Here is an 18429-nt window from a genome sequence, read left to right as displayed (position 1 = left end):
GGTTTTGCTTTCCCCTGTAGTTGGGGTGGGGAGTCCCTATCTTCATTGGATCTCTCAAGCATACAGGTTTCCCTCACTTTATGCTGTACATGAATTCATGGAAAATGGTGCATAAATCGAATTTGAAAAAGGGAACCCACTTTGCAATGTAACAAATAGGGATATGTTCCAAGACCCCAACTGTACTGACCCCCAGACCCATTTCTACCACTTTTACAAGACAATTTTGGTACTCACTAACAGCAGACAATACACACTAGCACAGGGCACTGTTGTAATGGAGATGGCAATTACAGAAACATGCGTCGCAGACAACAAGCAAGGAGCACAGATCCACACAGGAGACTATATTTTGGTGCACGTCACTCCCACAATGCAGCGCACAAAGCAGCTGACTGTGGGCTTCCACCACACTGATCACATAACAGTGAATTTACCTCACATACAATGAATTTTTGGTATAAAAAAGGTCACCGCATAAGAGTGAATTTGCACATACAGAACCCGCATAAAGCAAGGGAAACCTGTATTTTGATAACTCTTGCAGCAACAGGACGCTAACCACCATGTCCCTCCACTTTACTTGTGCTAGATTTGGTTATCTGATTGTGTAGTTTTAGTAATAGGTTAGATAAAGATTTGTATGGAAGATTTGGGTAAGGATGATCCTGCCTCAAGCCAAGGGGTGGACTCAGTGACCTTCAAGGGTCCCTTCCAGCCCTACTTTTCTATGATTCTATAAATACAACCAATTTCTATTGAAATCTTAAGTAATCCAGTGAGCTGTAAGAATAGGAGAAGCCTAGGTGGAAGCATTTCTGAATCCACTGATCTAATGTATCCTCGTGTACTGTTATTACCAGTAGCTTTAGTTTTGTTTGAAGACGAAGTTGTCTATCCTGTATATTGCCAGGGATCGTGATATTTGGGATAAAAATTTCTGGAGGAAGGGAGAATATGCCAAAGTTCTAAGTGGCCTATTAATCACCCATAGGACAATTTTTCCACAAGGCACAAATTTTCTTTGTCATCTCTAATAATTTCTTCCAGGTAATAATGGGGCAGACTCATTTTTGATGTACCAGTAACTCCAGTGTAACTTACTGCCCTTTCCTGCTTTCTCTAATATTCATACATTTTATGTAGCTCTGTAGCTGATGCCATTTCCAGCAGTTCCAAAGTTCTATATAATATTCACTCTTAATCCTTCCAGTGATGATTTATATACCGTATTTCCCTAATTTGAATTTATTTTCTCACGGGAGAAGTAGGCTAGGTCTGCAATCCAAGGTTTTACTGAAAACGGGGAAAAAATCATACCTCATAGCCAATATTAGTTATGCTGGCAAAACCCTACACTGACAGAAGGGTACTTTTGTCAGTTAAGCTTAAGGAAGTGGTAGAGCTATGCAGGCAGAAAAAGTCCTCTGGCAGCATACATCATATCTCCTCTAGAGGGCTCTGCCAATTTTGCTCTGCTCACATAAATTATAGCAGCAGATGCTCTTCTAGCAAACCTGCTGTCTAGAAATTTCAGTTTCACAAACCATAGTCAGCATTAACATGGTAACTGTCTTACTGAGCAAACCTTAAAGATTCTTTACTTTTCATCTCTAGCACTTGCAAAATAAATGTTTATAATCAAAGGTCTGCCTAAGCCCAGCAACCCACTGTGCTAGTGCAACTGAAGCAAATAGCACACAATGGAGAAATGTGAAGAGCATTGTATCTGGCGCCTTTTGACTTCTTGGTCTGAAAGACTAGGTACCTGTTATTTACAGTTCTGTGAAGTATGGGTGCCTTAGACACAAGTCAAGAGCCAGGTTCAAACTTTTACCTCTGAAACCAATGAGCTATGAAGTATAACCTCATAAATCCAGCATGCTCAGGACTGAGCACTTGCCAGAAATTTGAAAATGCTGGATTTTTCCGAAACTGGTGCAGTGACCAGTTGCAGAGCAGGGATGTGGGGTAGCAGCAGCCAGTCCCAGAGCAGCGGCTGCACGTGGAACGGTGGTGCAGAGTGGTGAATGGCAGCGGTAGCTGCCATGTGCAAGCTTCCCGCTACACGTCCAGGAAAGCAGGGGGAGGAGCAGCAGCCAGTCCTAGAGTGGTGGGGGAGAAGTGCCAGGTTTGTGATAATTCCAGATTTTTGGTATCTGGATTTATGAGCCATTCTGTATTAGCCATTCTGTCACAGCATCCAATATTTTTCCAGTGCACCCCCAGAGCTGTCTCCAGCTTCTATGTCTATGATCATACGTTGATAGTTTTCTCCAGAGGGAGAATCTAAAGCTTTTGAAACTAATCATTTGGCTTCACCAATAACTTTTAACTCTCAAATTTTGCTAAAAGTTCTCAAAAATTTATATTTGGGAGAGTGCTATTTTCCCTCTATTTAAACTCAAGTGACACCTGCATGGCATCTATTGGATAATGTTGACTTTATCCTAGTATCACTGTAGTTTATAACATCAGACTAAAAAACAAAACAAAACGTGCATGTCCACATTTGTCAGAGAAAATTCTTCTGGTTTTCTTTAGTGCTGTCATGTGTTGCTTTTATGACTCATCATAGCTTGACTAGGTTGTGAGATGCTAATAAAACAAGGAAGCAGTAGTAAGGAGAGATATAGTTATTGCTTACTCCAAATGTTCTTTTAATCTTTTAATATTCTGTCTTTCTTCCACAGGCATTTCCTATTCAAAACAGGAACAGGGACCACACCACTGTTCAGTACTGCAACACCAGGTTACACAATGGCATCCGGCTCTGTTTATTCCCCCCCTACTCGGCCACTACCTAGGAACACTCTATCAAGAAGTGCTTTTAAATTCAAGAAATCTTCCAAGTACTGTAGTTGGAAATGTACTGCACTCTGTGCTGTAGGAGTCTCAGTGCTCCTGGCAATACTACTATCCTACTTTATAGGTAAGTTCCAGGTTTTTATGATTATTGTCCCCGTAAATCTGAGTGTCTATTTGATGGTTATATATGGACTACGCCCAGCTGTACGATATAAAGCGGTATTTTTATCAGCAGTTTCTGATAACAATATAACCATGACCACATTTTAATTAAAACTTATTTAGAGGAAATAGAAAATCTGAGGTTAGCAAGCATTTTGCAGCAGAAGAACAGCTAAAATATTTTTCTTTAAATTGAGCTATAATTTAGCAGCATGACATCTTGCTCTTTTTAAGATGTATAAAATGTAAGCAGTAAAAGCCTGTAATTCAAACATCATTTCTAACATACGTATTTTATATTCTCTCTCTCCCTTCCCCATAAAATACAATCTATTTCACATTTAAGAATGTTTATTGTTGTTATATAAATATGTGATTTAATGTAGTGATCGAAAGGTTATTATCAGCTTTATAGTGCAAACATATTTATTTTATGTTGCAATAGACATGATACATGCAAAGGAGAAGGGGAATTAATGCAACTCATCTTTTTTTTTTAATTATTGGGACTTTTAATAATTTTATCTTGTTTACTTGTCTGTTAAAATCCTGTTCCCACTCTTGTATTTCTGTGATTTTTTTTAACATTTAAATTGCATTTATTTGATTTCAAAACTATTGGACAACTAACTGATGTATAATTTAGTCTCCCATTATGATGAGAGAGTGTCTTTCCTACTGATATATCAGTAAGAAAATTGCCATTCTCTTCAATGGGAGATGGATCAAGTTCTTAATGTATTTTCTGCTACTTTTATGCCTGGGCCCTCATTATGAATATTGATGCTTCTGAGCTCAGAAGTGGGTTTATGAGATCCTTCAATACCTGTGATGAAAATGAATTTATCAAGTTAATACAAAAATTAGTAGGTGGAACTGAAAGAAGTGACCACTTCCATGAATTTGAAGTTTAAATCCCCGTGATTGTGGAATGATTAATGTATGAGTCCAATTTTTGGAAGCCACTCTGGTTGCTCTCAGATCCATCCATGTGTCCAAGAGAGAAAATATTAAAGGGGAAGTTTTCTCCTTTTTATCAATGGAAATTAATAATAAAGCCCAGAAGGCCTTACGATCCTTAAATCTTCATTGCTTTTCTTGAAGTAGACTTGTTAAATTTCAGTCCAAAGCACAGTATAAGCTGAATAAAGGCTTTGAAGTAATTCTTATTGGGCTGAAGCCACTGTGAACAATGCAAGAAATTGGGCTGGTGAGTAATGGAAGAAATTCCTTTCCCCTGTGTCAGAATACAGCTCCCTCAGCAACCTTTCTAGCCTCCTTGTCAATTGGAAGAACAAGAGAGCAAGAATCCAGTCCAGATCTCACACATGCCAGTCTAATCTGTCTGTTTCCCTGTTTTTTCTCCATTGTGTTTATATTTTGGTCTGTTAATACCAAGATGTGATTCAGACCTTGGCCTTGGCCCTGGATTTTTAAAACAGTAGAGTTAAAACAATCCAAATTTATAAAACTGCAAGAGTCAAAATGCCAAGATGCAGAATTTATGTTGGTATTTGTACTTATTACAAATAAGTACAAATACCACTCAGACATATGATTTCTATTTGTATTTATTAGGTAGAAAGAACTTGCCATGTATCACTGTGAATAATTTGAATACAATGGATGCACTTGAAACTGTTTAACTCCATTAAATTCTAGAGCAGCAGCATTAGGTTTTAGGCAACGTGAAGCCTGAGAGATTTCTATAGAGTGAGACTGGAGAAAAGTGGTAATAGAAAATAAAATACTGAGGGCTTGATTCTGAGCAGAGTGCTGCACTTTCCTAGCCCCAAGGAGGTAAAATGTAAGTATGAGAGAACACAAAAAGGTAGCTGTACCAGATTATTCCTCCCAAAGGCACATTAAGAAACATAAGCATGTCTAATATGTATGTCTCTGTGTGTCCAAGAAAAGGAATGTAGCTTTCTGAAAAAAAAAAGAAGAGTTTTCACCCTGCATATCATTTACTCACATTCTTCTGTCAAAAAACAAGTATAACAGTATTATATTTCATGGACACAAGCCAGATCACATGCTTGCTGAAATAAACAACACACAGGAGCTTCATTCTATGCATAGTCAATAGGGAGCTCTTTGCCTACTGGTGATATTACAGCTATTTCAGCTAACTCAGCAACCTAAATGTAAAATCCAGCACTCAGGGACACACTCTAGAGGATATGGGCCCGTAAAGCCATGAATGGATTACACTTATTCACATATGTGGTTTTCCTATCTCTGAAGATGTAACATCAAAAATACTCCTCATTTAATAGGCCATTCAAGTATAATTCAGTGCTAGTTACTAATATAATGTGGATATATTTTATTTAACAGTTTCATAACATGAAATGTGACAGAAAATATCTGAATGGGAAGCTGCTTATAAAAAAGTCGGTGAGGAGTGCAGCATTGTGTGACCTGTCTCTCGCAAATGTAGTGAGGCATGTCCACTCTGGCTTGTCCACTGAGGCTTGCAGCAGTCTAGGTGGCATGTCACATCTGTAAAGCCAGTTTGTGACATGTTTTTAGCTTCACAGAGAGGCATTGCCACAAGCAACGAAATGCTGCAATCCTTACTGCAGAATATGCCAGTATACATGTTAAAAAATTACATTTCATTACTGACACAGAGAGAGTCCAATTTATGATTGTTGCAGTTGCAAATGGACAGCAGGGAGGGAGGAAATTACAGGCCCACCTCTGCCAATAGGGATATAGCTACTTAGTTCCTTAGGCAAAAAGAGTGACGAATGTGCTGTGTCCATTGGTTTTTAGGCACTGGAAACCTAGAGAAAGTGGCTTCCGAGACTACTGCCCCTATGCAAACAAGAGGCAAAGGAGAAAGTTTGCTAGACATGTCTGCCCCTGACTAATTGTGTACTCAATTAACAATCAGTCAATTAGACTATCCTGTCAAGGGGTGCCATACAGAGAGTCAGCTCAGTCTGTGACAGTATGACTGCAAAATTCCTGCTGGTTACAATGATACTGAAAGGAGGTGGGGGCAGGGGAGCAGAAGTAGCCAACATGGATGGGAAGGAGAGGTCAGACTTTCTTGGTCATAGAATAGCAACCCCAGCAGAACCACCAGGATTAATCTTAGGGTCACAAGGCATAGAAAAATATATTACCATCCAAAATAAAGGAGAGCTTGCTCCCTGACACACCGTTTGCCTTTCCAAAGTCAAATATTCTCAATCAACCTTGTAAAACATACAAATAATGTATATACTCTTGTCATTATAATATGGTACATTTTTCCATTGATAATGCTAATGTAAGGGAATCACCAAAAAAAATTGAATAAGAGTCTACCAACCTGAAAAGGGCAGTAGACAAAGCAGACATGAAATGTAGAAAAGGTAATGAGGAATTATGAGTACAATTTAAAAAGTAGTAAAAGGGGTTTAAAAGAACAAATACTTCCAGTTTAGATGGGGAGACCTGAAGAACTAAGCCCTGCAGGTCAGGTAGGAGGGAATGGGGAGAAGGGGAGTTAAGAATATAAATACAGATTGTTTGGTTGGCATTGCTTTCAGCCTTTGATTCAGTTATTTGTTACAAATAATTAGATCAAGGGAAAACTCAGGAACAAAACTTAGCCCCACACAAGAATTGAAAATTTGCTTCAAAACATGTAAATGTTTCCCCTCTTCAAAAGAATGGGAGAAACTATATTAAAGAAGCCACAAAAATGGAAGTAAATATAAGGTTGTCCATGGGACATTAATTTGCCCTCTTTGCACGTACACATTAATTTAGTTTTGTCCTACTTTGCAAAGAAATACATTTTGGAGGCAGGAGTAGAACCCAGCTCTGCAGGGTTCCTGGACAGTTCTTTAAACATGAAAGAATCCCTCCCCACAGCACACCCATCTTTCAGTATTTTTCTCCATTCCTGTCCATCATGTGCATTGCAAATGAAGAAAGCAGAAATTCTGCAGAACAAATTATGTATCATTTTGTGTACTGGTCTGGGACAAAGTTCAGGTTGCATCAATAGTGGCATTCCCTAATCATTGTCCATCCATCCTTAAAGAAATTACAGCTTAATACAGGCTTTTTCGAAACAAAAATGAAAATTCCAAAATTCAGTCACATTGAACTCTGTTGATCCTGATTAGCATCAGGATTTGAATTCAGGATCTGAAGATAAACAGCACTGTCCTACCTCCTTTACCTGGGATGTCAAGCTCGCCTTGTGCCCCAAACTGGATTTGGACTACAGGGTGCCTTATGGGCTGGATCCTGCCTGCAGCACAAAGAAGCAGCAGTGGTAGAAGAGACAGCAGAGCACTCGGCAGCGACAGCAGTGAAGCATGGGATGGAAGCAGAGCACACGGCAGAAGCAGGAGAGCACACAACAGCAGCTCCAGGCCCTGCCATACACTCTGGGCTAAAGTGAAGCTGTCACTACTACTTGCCCTGTGCCTCAGTGGCAGCTCTGGCTCCAGCATAAGGGAAGACAGAGCCACTGCCATGGGTGTCACCCCCAGTGTTGTGTGTTCTGCTGCTATCACAGCCACTGTATTCTCTGCTGCAACTACAGGCACACCTCGGAGATATTGCAGGTTCGGTTCCAGACCACCGCAATAAAGCGAGTCACACGAATTTTTTGGTTTCCCAGTGCATATAAAAGTTATGTTTACACTACACTGTAGTCTATTAAGTGTGCAATAGCATTATGTCTAAAAAAAAAATGTACATACCTTAATTAAAAAATACTTTATTGCTAAAAAATGCTAACTGATGGAAAAATGGCACCGAAAGACTTGCTCGACGCAGGGTTGCCACAAACCTTCAATTTGTAAAAAACGCAATATCTGCAAAGCGCAATAAAGCGAAGCGCAATAAAACGAGGTATGCCTGTATATGATTTTCTGTCTATGTACACTATGCTCCCACCGCTGCATGCTCTTCTGCCTCTGCTGCCACTGCCCCTTGCCCCCAACTTTCAGTGACCCACCTGCAGTCCAGTGGGCCAGATAGAGCAGCTCTGCAGGCCAGATGTGGCCCATGGTCTGTATGTTTGACATCCCTGACTTATATTAAAGGAGAAACTAGTACCAGCAAGTCTCTTCTTTTTTGAGTGGCTCCTAATCTAATTAGGTTAACGTGGACAGAGGTTGGGAGTTTGGCACCATTCCTTTTTAACGGAATCACTTTGGGAAGTGGTTTCTAGTGTTAATGCTACTAATTCCTCAGTCAGTGTCCAGCGGAGTGTGTGGATGACAAAAATGCCACATTTGCCAGGCTAGAGCCAGGCTGACAAGTAGATCTCATAAGTCAGCGCAAGGCTAAGTGCTCAACTTAATCAACAGGGCCCGGAGGCTTACAGAGGGTAAAGACTGAGTGTGGTTATCATAAATGTTGTCCTGTGTCTGCTAAATAGGCTTATATTAGCATAACACATTCTTTGACTATAGAGTGGAATATGACCTGTTCAATCCACCTTCTCTGCAGTTCTGACTTCTTAGCACTAATCTGTCATACTTCTAGGTCTATTTGCATTTTATGAACATTTTACCCTCTGTGTACCTTGAAATTGATTATTGCATTAGCCTTAGCTCCTCAGCCAAGGGTCAGAAGAAAAATACATGCCAGGCAGTCATACTTCATGGTAAAGAAATATTTAAATATCAATAGCAACATAAAATGCATTTTGTCTTTTTTTTTTTTACATATCTTTGTAATATGAATGCCATTTTATCAAATCAAAAAGCCTGGCAATACATGAGAACATTTTTCACTACTACTCCTATAAACTATTAAATTAATCCATTCTATGCAGAGAAGAAAGGTAAATTTTAGGCCCAAACTGAAACATGTTGTAGTTTATATTTCACTTTAAATAAATATAGTGAAATTTAAACTTTTGGGGTGGTCATACTTATCTGGATATCAGAGTGAAAAGTGCAAATGATATGAGAAGAGTGAAAGGCATGGGAATACAGTGTTTTTTAATAAGTCGTGATAGATATTTTGTTTGATATCCCCAAATAATTTTTATTTTTCATATTTTAATGCACTTATCTAGAACTGTGCTTATGCCATAACTGCTGAGTATATATCTGTTCTCTCATGCTGTCAGTCCAGGAATTCTTCATTTTTATTATCATACAAAATACTTAATGTTGCGCTGAAAATGTCCATGATACTTGAACAAACAGAAAAATACCCCTTGTCCTGGAAAGCTTGAAAATTCCAAGACAATCCCAAAACACAGAACAGCACTTTTAGAAGAGTGAAGTTATTGTCAGTAAGAATAAGGGAGAAGGTATAACTGGAGAAGATGGGTTTTAAGGAAGGGTTGGAAGGAGTGCAGGTATATGGCCAATGAAAATAAAGACAGAAAACTAGTTCAGGCTTCAGTGAAACCTGGCACTGGTGGACAGAAAGCCTGAAACTGAGGATGAGGAAAAATATTAAACTAAATTAACTATTGTGTATGGCTGCAATTAACCTTGGGAAATAAGAAATACCATTAAACTTATAGGTTAACTGGTTGGCTTTCAGGCACTATGGTGTTGTTTCTGAGGTTCTGCTCTGTGTTCTTTCAAACAATGCAGCTTTTAATGTGACGGCTGTTATTCACCCAAGCAGCCAAATTCTGTTCCTTTTGGATTTAGGCAAAACACTTTCAAATTTCAGTGGGACAGAAAATGTTAGAGGTAATGGACTTACTTTTAATCTTGGAAATCATATAATGTGATTGGTTTTGTGCTTTCTATTCAGCTATATCAGGTGAATCATGCCTTCTTTTTACCTATGTCACTGAAGCCCAAACTAGATTTTCTGTTTTCATTGGCCGCTGCTGTTTTTCAAACTCTATCTTAAAATCAATCTCCTGCAGTTACGCTTCCTCCCTTATTCTCACTGTCATAACACCAGTGACAAAAATGTAGCTGCAATATTTGGGAATTTATTTCATTTTATTCATACGTTCCATGTCTTCTTGCATCACCAAGTTATCATTATTCTGATGTTCTTAAAGCACAATTGCTGCCAACAATGAGGAAAACAACTTAATTAATAATTCCATTTAAATAGAATTTGTAATACAGTACCTCTTAACAGGCCTGAAGTGAAAATATAGTTTGGCTACCTATCATTAATCACTCTTACTTTTATTATGTGGTTATGAAAACCTTTTTTCTTTGATCTAAATTAAGTACAGTAATTCCGGTCTTATTAAAAGCTACATTGTAAACTTGATATTTGCGGTGTAGAGGCCAAATTCTGTCCATAGATGCCTGCATTGCTTCCCAGTGGAGCTTTTGATTTCAGTGATAGACACATTCACTTGTATGGGGCCAGAAATCTGTCTTCTGTCTATCCCTCGAGCATATGGCACATATTTACAGCTCACCAGGTTTGCATTCTGTATATTATTTTTTATCCCAATATTTCAGAGGTGTTGAGGTGTAACAGTACCCTATGTGCATCATTATTTTTGAAACACATTGAAAACACCTTCCCTTTTTTCTGGTGTTCTACTACGAAGATTCTGAGAAATTGTAGTAAGTTATAACACAGCTTACTAGACCACTGATTTAAGCGTACTGTCCCAGTGCACTCATCATAACAGTCTTTCACCCACCAGTGGTACTCATTATCAATAGATAAGGCTTTTGTAGACTTCTAAAGATCCTGCCAGAGGCAGGATCAACCCTTTCTGAACTTGTAGTTGTATCCTGTACAAATCCGTTGTCCAGACCTATTAGTAAAACTACACCCTCAACTCTGACACAACTACAAGTTGCAAATCGGGAGGATGGTGGTGGCCAAAGTCCTGCTGCTAGGAGTGTTGTTAAAAATACACTTGAGAGATTGTGTGAACATTCCAAGGTCAGTAAAGCCAGAACATAGGTGCAAGTCAGCATTTTGTTGGCACACCAAATGACCAGAGCCACATGGTTTTCACAAATGCTTGAGCAAACACATCTGTAGAGTTTTCAAATGCTGTCAGTGTTTCTGAGGCATAAGAAAGTACACCATACCCTATATTGCCTTTCTCAGTGTCTTAGAGATGCCATCACCTTCTGGAGTTCCTTAAAAGGCTTGTTGGTGTCCAGTGCTTTAGGAATTGTGAACAAAAGGAGTCCAATTCCTTCAGGTCTACCTGATGGGGGGGTGTGGTGAGTGCACAGGAGCACTGAGGCAGAGGTGAAGTTTATCAGCATACAAGAGAATTTTCTAATGGTTTTAGAATCCCAATTGAACCATGAAAAAGTAAAAAAAGCCTAATGCACCATTGCAGCATTCCCATTTCAACACTAAATGACCCTTATACAAGGGTATTTCAGAAACTAACAGCAGTTTCAAAATCCTTTTGTGTGCAAGGATCATTTTTACTGGACCACATCATTTGTCTACATAATTGTAAACAATGGATGCATTGGCAAGTCTGCCATCAGTGTTCCCTGCTGTTGCATAGTTCCCTACTTTGTTGTGGATGTACAAGGCCATGATAGATGTTATACTTTACAACCTGATAATGTGTTACAGCCCATAACATGATACATATTCATGGGGTTAAATTTTGTTTAGAAGCCTGATCGCATGCTATCTAAAGCTTGATGGACATAGTTTAGCTAAACCAGATGTAGTTGAACCAGGCTCTGCAACAGGTTTTGTAGTATTTATCATGCAAGTACGATTATGGGTCTTTCTGTGTTGAGAGTTACATAGTTTGTTCACCAGGTATAGCTCCAGAGCCTGTAATTTCTTATCTCCACCCTTCCTTGTAGTGGGTGGATGTGAGTGAGTTTGAATAGATAAAGCAGGTTTTGTTGCTGGAAGTGCAAATTATCACCTTGGTGTTTGCCAACTTGAAAATTCAATTAGCCTCTTGAGTTTGGGGATTTCAGCAGTGGGATCCTGGACTGTCCTGCAGCTATAATGGCTCAGACACAGGTGTGAGGGGGCGCTGAGACCAGGCATGCTTGGTGCAGGGCACAGACATGGGTATGAGATGGAGCTGAGATGAGACACACTTGGTGCAGGGATAAGACACAGGTGTGAGATGGAGTTGAGACTGGGCATGCTCAGTGCAGGGCACAGATATAGCTGTGAGATGGAGCTGAGACCGGGTACTCTTAGTGCGGGACTTAGTCACGGGTGTGAGAGAGCACTGAGACCAGACATGCTTGGTGCAGGGCACAAACATGGGTATGAGATGGAGCTGGTATTTGTCAACACTGAAAGTAGCCATTTGACATTCACAGTAATGGGATGCGAAATGCCTTGCTCTAGGAGGTTTCCCTGTCATGCTCCAAGCAATTACCCATGGGGTGGAGGGGAAGGTGGGAGTTGGTATCCTTAAAGACCAAGCTTAAGTTGGAGTGTGACATGTAGTGAAACTGTTAGTTCCCTACTAAGAATCATGGCAAGTTCGGCAAACTCAGATCCTCCAAATAAAGATGGTTCTGTTGCTACCAAGACTGCCAACACTGAAAATTCAAGTATGCATACAGATACAATTCAAGACTGTTATGGTCTCAGCAGTGAGAGGGGCGAAACTTGCATTTATTATACAGGCAGCCCTCGACTTTATGACATTTGAGTTATGACGAAAGGCATTTACAACCTTTATAAATTAATGCACTGTTTTGACTTTGCAACATCGATTTCAACTTTACGACACTCAATCTGACATGATGCCACACCAGCAAGCAAGTTGGTTGTGCCACCCATCTCCCTGTGCTGACCCGCCACGCCGCCCATCTCCGTGACTCAAGACGCTCAGTTGCTGTTCCGACACCATTTTTACATGGTGAAGCTTCATGTTTCCAAACTTTTTCTTAAAATTTAGTGTTTCTTTGCCCATAATAATGGCAGAAAAACATAAATCTGGTGCACATGATGTTTCTAAGAAATGTAGAGCAATTACAATGGAAACAAAAATGAAAATAATTTAAGAGATCCAAAAAAGGTGAAACACCAACTGAAATCAGTAGAGCTTTGGATATCTTCCAAACAACTATCATGGGGATATCTAAAGACAAGGTAAGAATTCAGGAACACGTTAAGGTCTCAGCTCCTATGCAGTCAACTGTGATAACTAAGCAGCGTGTTGGACTTATTGCTCAGTGTGGCAGAGCACCAGTAGGGTGCTCGCCACTTAGGGATGTTGCAAGCTCTGTGTGAGCTTGGTGGCTGAGCAGCAGGGAAAGCCCTCCCCAGGAACCATTTTAAGGGGGAAGGCCACTTTAAGAACTGGGCCATGCAACAGGCAGGTACAGCCCAGTTCTGAAGAGCAGCCATCTTAGGACTCAGGCCACCAGGGCTGGAGACAGCAGTTGCTGTCTGGTGCTGAGGAAGGAACATCTCCTGGCAGAGCTGCTGTTTTGGAGACAACACAGAGGTAAGGGCAAGAGCGACGGAGTGGCTTGGAGGCTGGTCCTGGTCCTGTGTATGACTCAAAACTGCACCTGGCTGGAGACGGGTGGTCTAGTGGGGCTTATAGTGGCGTAGGAGCCCTCAAAAAATGCCAGACCAATTACCACCTTGGTGAAAGGCGAGAAGGTGCGCCTTAACCCCAGCCCCCATTTTAGTGCAGGTAATACAACATCGGAAGGAGTTAGGGCCAGGCATGCCCATGTGGGGCACCTGAGCCTGGTGGGAGCAAGGCCTGCAGAGTGGGTAGTGGGGCCAGGCACAGCTGCAGCCACCTGAGCCTGGTGGGATGTAAGACCCTGGGGAGAGAAGGAGAGTTGTGGGCCAGGAACACTGACAAGGGGCACCTGAGCCTGAAGGGGTATTTAGCCCCAGGTCCCAGAGAAGGGAGCGGAGTATGGGCCTCAGGGGAGGTGAAGGTGCGGAGTTGGGTGCAGAGAGGCACCTGAAGGGCTGCATCAGAGTAATAGAACCAGTTTCATAGTTTCATAGTAGCTAGAGTCGGAAGGGACCTAGGTAGATCATCTAGTCCGACCCCCTGCCTTGGCAGGAAAGAGCACTGGGGTCAGATGACCCCGGCAAGGTGCTCATCTAACTTCCTTTTAAAAATCCCCAGGCTAGGAGCCTGCACCACGTCCCCTGGAAGCTGGTTCCAGGCCCTAGCCGCCCTGACTGTGAAGTAGCGCCTCCTAATATCTAATCTAAACTTACCCTCCGCCAGCTTGTGACCGTTATTCCTGGTCACTCCTGGCAGCACACGGGGGAACAGGGACTCCCCCAATACCTGCTGATCCCCCCTGACCAGTTTGTAGCAGGCCACAAGGTCCCCCCTTAACCTTCTCTTGTGGAGGCTAAACAGGTTCAGGTCCCGTAGCCTCTCCTCATAAGGCCTGCCCTGCTGACCCCTGATCATACGAGTGGCCCTCCTCTGAACTCTTTCCATATCGTCCACGTCCCTCTTGAAGTGTGGCGCCCAGAACTGGACGCAGTACTCCAGCTGCGGCCTGACCAGTGCCGCATAGAGGGGGAGGGGCACCTCCCTGGACCTACTCGAGATGCATCTGTGGATGCATGACAGGGTACGGTTGGCCTTCTTGACTGCCTCCCCACACTGCCGGCCCATGTTCATCGTGGAGTCAATGACGACTCCAAGATCCTTTTCCGTCTCCGTGCTGGCAAGAGGGGAGTTCCCCAACCTGTAAGTGTGGTGCCGGTTCTTCCTCCCCATGTGCAACACCTTGCACTTATCAGTGTTAAACCCCATCCTATTCTCATCCGCCCACCGTTGCAACCTGTCAAGGTCAGCTTGTAGCCTATTGCACCCTTCTAGTGCACCCACATCCCCCCACATCTTAGTGTCATCAGCAAACTTGAACAGGGTGCTTTCTATCCCGTCATCCAAGTCACTGATGAAGATGTTGAACAGTGCGGGCCCGAGGACCGAGCCCTGCGGAACCCCACTGCCCACGTCCTTCCAGGTCGAGAAGAACCCATCCACTACCACCCTCTGGGTGCGTCCCTCCAACCAGTTGGCAACCCATTTGACTGTGTGGGCATCGACACCACAGTCTCCCAGCTTTTTGATGAGGACAGGGTGAGAGACAGTGTCGAAAGCCTTCCAGAAGTCCAGAAAGACTACATCCACAGCAACCCCTGCATCTAATGATTTGGTGACCTGATCGTAAAAGGCCACCAGGTTCGTCTGACAAGACCTGCCACTGATGAACCCATGTTGAGGCCCTGTGAGAGAGGGGGCTCGAGGTCCTGTTAACTTGGGGGACCCAATTAGGTCTAGGTAAGCCTTCGAGCAACTGAGGCTGATTGGAGGGCGGCAGAGGAGAAGCCGCAGAGAAATAAGGGGGCAAGTCAGCAGCCCTGTATGGAGAGTAGCTGGGAGGCATTACCCAGCTACGAGACAAAGACAGGGTCTGCATGGTATTTTGTGAACTGCCTAGCGCTCGTTTGGATGATGGCAACGGGAGATGCCCAAAAGGTTGCACACTTGCTGGCCGGGGAGTAAAGCGAATCAAGTCCAAGGACCCTTCGGGATAGAGCAGGGTGAGTGTAGCCCTGGGGAAGAGGAGGGGTGGTACAACTAAGGCCCAGCAAGGGTAGTATGAGAGAGACGGTGGATTGTGAGAGGCCTCAGTGAGAGGGTGGTGGTATGAACGTGGCCTGTAACAGGGCAGGTCATGAGAGGCCTAACACTGTAATGAGTTAGACCCAGCCTCAGGCCAGAGCTTTACACAGTTGTTAGAAACATCTGGGAGGCATGGGACACATAAGGAGAGGTAGTAGTGTGTACTCAAGGCCCTAGACATCCGGGCCCAGAAAGGACAGCCTCCCACCTAATCAAGATCGTAATGACTTAACAGCAGGGTGTGGCAAGTGAGATAGGTGGGCAGTGTGCTCAGAGGCAGTGGGAGACCAGCACTGTAGCTTGTTGAGGAGCTTCCACTTTGCCACACTCAGGTTGAGAAACTGTTAATTGTTTGGCTGGAGGATCAAAATCAATGCCGTGCTCCTGTGAGTTTAGTCATCATTCAGGAAAAGGATAGGAGTCTTTATGATGATCTAAAGAAACAACAGGAGAAGAGTTCTAATGCTGAGCCTTTTAATGCAAGTAGGGGGTGGTTTATGTGTTTTAAAGCCAGGGCCAATTTGCATAACATCAAGGTCTCAAGTGAAGCTGCCAGTTCTGATGAGGAGGTGGCTTGTGCTTTTCCTGAGACATTGTCTGAAATGATTGAAGAGGGTGGGTATTATGCTCAGGAAGTTTTTAAAGCTCTTTGGGAAAAAATGACATTGAGAACCTTCATTGCCAAAGAGGAGAAATCTGTGCCAGGGTACAAAGCTGCTAAAGATAGGCTCACTCTTTTTGCTTGTCACCAATGCTGCAGGTGTCTTTAAACTTAAACATTTACTTGTGTACTATTTGGAAAACCCCAGAGCTTTCAAGGAATATTCCAAGTCATTTCTGCCAGTGATATAGAAATCCAGTCCTAAGGCGTGGGTCAATAAGAACATTTTTGAGGATTGATTTAATCATCATTTTGTGCCAAGCGTTGGGGATTATTGCAGCAAAAACAATCTTGCATTGAAAACATTGTTAAATGCTTTAAATGCTCAACAGTGCTCGTGGTCATCCAGGAGCACTGTTGATATGCATCCTGACATTGAAGTGGTGTTTCTACCCCCCAACACCACCTCATTGTTGCAACCCATGGATCAGGGGATAAGGCCTACTATCTTAGGCGCACATTTGCCCAGGCCATCAGGGCAATTGAGAAGGAAGGTATACCAACTATGAAGGATTTCTGGAAGGGTTTCAACATTTACCATGCAGTTAAGAACATTATTGAGGCATGAAATGAAGTCAAGCAATCAAATTTGAATAGTGTTTGGAGAAAATTGTGTCCTGAGTTTGTCTGACTTCCAAGGCTTTACAGACACTGTTGAAGAAGTGACCAAAAATGTTGTTAAAATGAGCTAAGACATTTCACTAGAGGATGTTGATGAGTGCTGACATCACATCTGAAGAATTAACTAATGAGGACATCATTGAATTGAAACAGCAAAAAGTGGCAGAGGAAGAAGAAGAAGATGCACCCACTGTTGAAAAGACTCCTCATAAAATCTTGACAACAAAAGTGTTGGCTAAGACATTTCAATATTTGGAAGCTACCATGTCCCTGTTTGAGGAACATGACCCCACATTGAACGCAGTGCAGCAGTGAATAGGGCCTTACCCAACATTTACAGCTGCTACAGAGAAATTTACAAGCAAAAGAGTAGAACATCTATGCAAACTCCCTTGGACACTTTAAGAAAGCAGACAAGACTCCAGAAAAACCTTCATCCAAGACTCAGGAGAAGACTCCAGCCAAGAACCCTACAAAAAGTCCAGCAAAGTCACCTCAAAGAAGTCCTTCCAAATCAATATGATTTCTTTTTACAGTATAAATACATTAATGTAGCTATATTACTTGTCTATAATTGATTGAGTACAAAGTTCTCCTTTTTGGTGAAAATAGGATATCGGGCCTTGGTTCAGGAACCAATTCCCCATTTATAACATTGTTCCTATAGGAAAATCAGTTCCAAGTTGCAACATTTTGACTTAGGATGCAGTTTTCAGGAACCAATTGTGTCAAAGTCCGAGGAACGCCTGTACTGATTTAAAAAAAAAAAAAAGGTCAGACTCCATGTTAGGTGCAGTAAAGGAAGTGTTAAAGTAAGAAAAAGAAAAAGCTTTTAGCTCTGTAATGAAACAATCATAGCATGACCTTCCTTTATGTTGTAGAAAAGACTATTCTTTCTCTTTGGAGGCGTAAAAATGATGTAGGTTGCTAGAAGCATTTGCACTCCTAATGAAGAATTTTGTCTTAATATCTGCCTTGTGCAGTGTAAGGAATTAATATTTTGAAAGAAAGAAAACTATACAGACAGTCTGTATACTTCATTGCTATTGTTTTCTAGCTTGATTCAGTGAATAAAGGGAGCAGCAACATACACTCTAGAATTGCAAAATACAAGGGATTTCAAAGCATTTTGTAGGCAGAATTAAGCCTCAAAATGAGCTTCTGAGTAACACTGATATTTACTCAGCATGGCTGTATTTGACGAATGTGGTGAGTGAGTTGTGTGGGAGCCAGGCACCGAGCTGCCAGGGGCCTGTGGGGGCAACGTGCGTGTTGGGGTCCAGAAGGATGGCTGGGGGCTGGGAGCTCACACTGGAGTCCTGGAAGCCCCCGGCCTCACTCGAACCCTTCAGTCCTCACCAGCAACCTCTGCAACCTTCAGTGCAACCCCCTGACACCCTGAGGAATTTTTTCAGCTAAGCTACAGTGAGGAGGTGGCTAAGATTTTATGGTCCTATGCGTTATGCCCTGTTAAATTGACCTTTATGCTAACCCACAATAATTTTACCCTTATAACTAGAAATACAGGCTGCTATAGCCAAAATAAGAATGCCCACAGTCTTTTTTAAGTTTCACAAGCAAATGGATAGAAACTGGAGGGCTAGCATGTAGGAACAGTTAGTGAGCAATCAAC

General features: G+C 42.2%; 1 protein-coding gene across 13 annotated transcripts in view; it reads left to right on the top strand.

Annotated features, from left to right (window-relative positions):
• The window catches only part of TENM3 (teneurin transmembrane protein 3), a 2356642-nt gene that overhangs the window by 2181612 nt on the left and 156601 nt on the right, over positions 1-18429 (top strand). For all 13 annotated transcript variants that reach the window (XM_090036139.1, XM_090036135.1, XM_090036141.1 and 10 more), the window contains one exon: positions 2694-2932. In XM_090036139.1, the coding sequence (XP_089892265.1) occupies positions 2694-2932 (239 nt within the window). The remainder of the gene's footprint in view (positions 1-2693; positions 2933-18429) is intronic.

The sequence above is a fragment of the Crocodylus siamensis genome, chromosome 2 (assembly GCF_052110815.1).
Source record: "Crocodylus siamensis isolate JL-2025a chromosome 2, ASM5211081v1, whole genome shotgun sequence".
Taxonomy (NCBI): Eukaryota; Metazoa; Chordata; order Crocodylia; family Crocodylidae; genus Crocodylus; species Crocodylus siamensis.
The sequence above is the reverse complement of the archived record's forward strand: the minus strand, read 5'-3'. Positions and strand labels throughout refer to the sequence as shown.